Source organism: Octopus bimaculoides, chromosome 6, assembly GCF_001194135.2.
Source record: "Octopus bimaculoides isolate UCB-OBI-ISO-001 chromosome 6, ASM119413v2, whole genome shotgun sequence".
NCBI classification, from domain to species: Eukaryota; Metazoa; Mollusca; class Cephalopoda; order Octopoda; family Octopodidae; genus Octopus; species Octopus bimaculoides.
In genome coordinates, this window is record NC_068986.1 from 94,864,911 (window position 1) to 94,866,857 (window position 1,947).

General features: G+C 42.2%; 1 protein-coding gene across 1 annotated transcript in view; it reads right to left on the reverse strand.

The window, feature by feature from the left end:
- LOC106877771 (breakpoint cluster region protein) overlaps positions 1 to 1,947 on the reverse strand; it is a 29,093-nt gene that overhangs the window by 5,119 nt on the left and 22,027 nt on the right. Inside the window, exons 11-12 of the mRNA XM_052968495.1 lie at positions 930 to 1,007; positions 131 to 265 (exon numbers count right to left, since the gene is read on the reverse strand). Coding sequence (XP_052824455.1) covers positions 131 to 265; positions 930 to 1,007 — 213 coding nt within the window. The remainder of the gene's footprint in view (positions 1 to 130; positions 266 to 929; positions 1,008 to 1,947) is intronic.

Sequence of the window (1,947 nt, forward strand, 5' to 3'; positions counted from 1 at the left end):
AGGAGGCAGGGGAGGAGGAGGAGGAGGCAGGGGAGGAGAAGGACGCAGGGGGAGGGGCAGCAGCAGTAGCAGCAAAAAAATTTGAAGGATTGGAGGTGGCGTAAATACAGAAGTCAGTAAAGTAACTTACCATCAGAGCTTACATAAAATTTCGAATTGTCTAGAAGCGGGTGTGGTAGACTCAAGAGGAAATTCATAAGCAGATTGGTTATATCATGTACAGAATATTTTCTGTCCTTGATGGAAAGCGCCCCAGTAAAACTGCCTGATTGAATACAGATAGAAAAACACATAAAAATGGCCATACCATGCCCACTTACCATTTAGAGAGAAAAAAAAAAGAAAACACTCGATTAAGGCATCTCAAATATCTCCATCTACCCCTATATCTCCACCTCCTAAGATCTGCTACTCCTTCTTCCTCTAATTTCTTTATTGCCCACAAGGGGCTAAACATAGAGGGGACAAACAAGGACAGACAAGGGATTAAGTCGATTAGATCGAGCCCAGTGCGTAACTGGTACTTAATTTATCGGCCCCGAAAGGATAAAAGGCAAAGTCGAACTTGGCGGAATTTGAACTCAGAACATAACGGCAGACGAAATACGACTAAGCATTTCGCCCGGCATGCTAACGTTTCTTATTTCTTTATTGCCCGCAAGGGGCTAAACATAGAGGGGACAAACAAGGATAGACAAAGGGATTAAGTCGATTACATCGACCCCAGTGCGTAACTGGTACTTAATCTATCGACCCCGAAAGGATGAAAGGCAAAATCGACCTCGGCGGAATTTGAGCTCAGAACATAAAAACGGAAGAAATGCCGGTAAACATTTTTTCCAGCTTGCTAACGATTCTGCCAGAGTATTTTCAATTTAAAGAGGCGTCAAACGTCTTAATCGACCACTAGTTGATCAAATGGTACTTACAGAGATCAAATACTCCCATTAGTTCTTCCACATGACTCTCGTTGCCAGGAATTAAGTAGATATTTTCAACATCCAAACCTTGCGGTTGTTTTAAGAAGAAACGAAAGAAAAAGTAGAGCAATTTAAATATAAACCTCCTATTGTAAAACAGTGTAAGATGCAGGACTAGAAGACAGTGGACATTATTCGTGGGTGAATGCTTCGTAACGGAGTTTGTAGTGGTGGTATACGTTGTAACGATAGTTATAGTAGTGGTGATCTTATGGTAGTGTTGGTGGTGTTGGTGTTGTTGTTGGTGATGGTGGTGATAGCAGCGGCAGAAACGGTGTTTTTTGAAGTGGTGGTGTTGATGTGTAAAGACATTGGCAAGAGAAAATGATCAACCTTACGCTTAATATCATTTTGCACAGTCACAAGTACGTCATGAGGACAAATATAGGACATTGTTGTTATGCTACAGAGTGATGTGATATGGGGATATGTGACGTAATGCGGTGTGATATTTTTGCTCTATACCAGATCAATCCTTCGATAGAAAACTTGTTAAGGTTATCTCTACAGATTTTTCTATAGAGATTATAGCCAGCACTGATTTAGTTACACCATTTCATATCCAAAACACCTGATGTAAACAACAATGAGATCGAAGATCAAAAATGGATAATGGGTGTATATGACATATTTCAGGAGATTTTGCTCCTTCGTCAGAGGCACATCAGACCCATTAATCATCCACTAAGTAACGCAGTATAGAAGAAGATAGAGAAGGCACTCCATCGCTTACGACGTCGAGTGCTCCAGTTGATCCGATCAACGGAACAGCCTGCTCGTGAAATCAACGTGCAAGTGGCTGAGCACTCCACAGACACGTGTACCCTTAAGGTAGTTCTCGGGGAGATTCAGCGTGACACAGTGTGACAAGGCTGACCCTTTGAATTACAGGCACAACAGAAACAGGAAGTAAGAGTGAGAGAAAGTTGTGGTGAAAGAGTACAGCAGGGTTCGCTACCATCCCCTG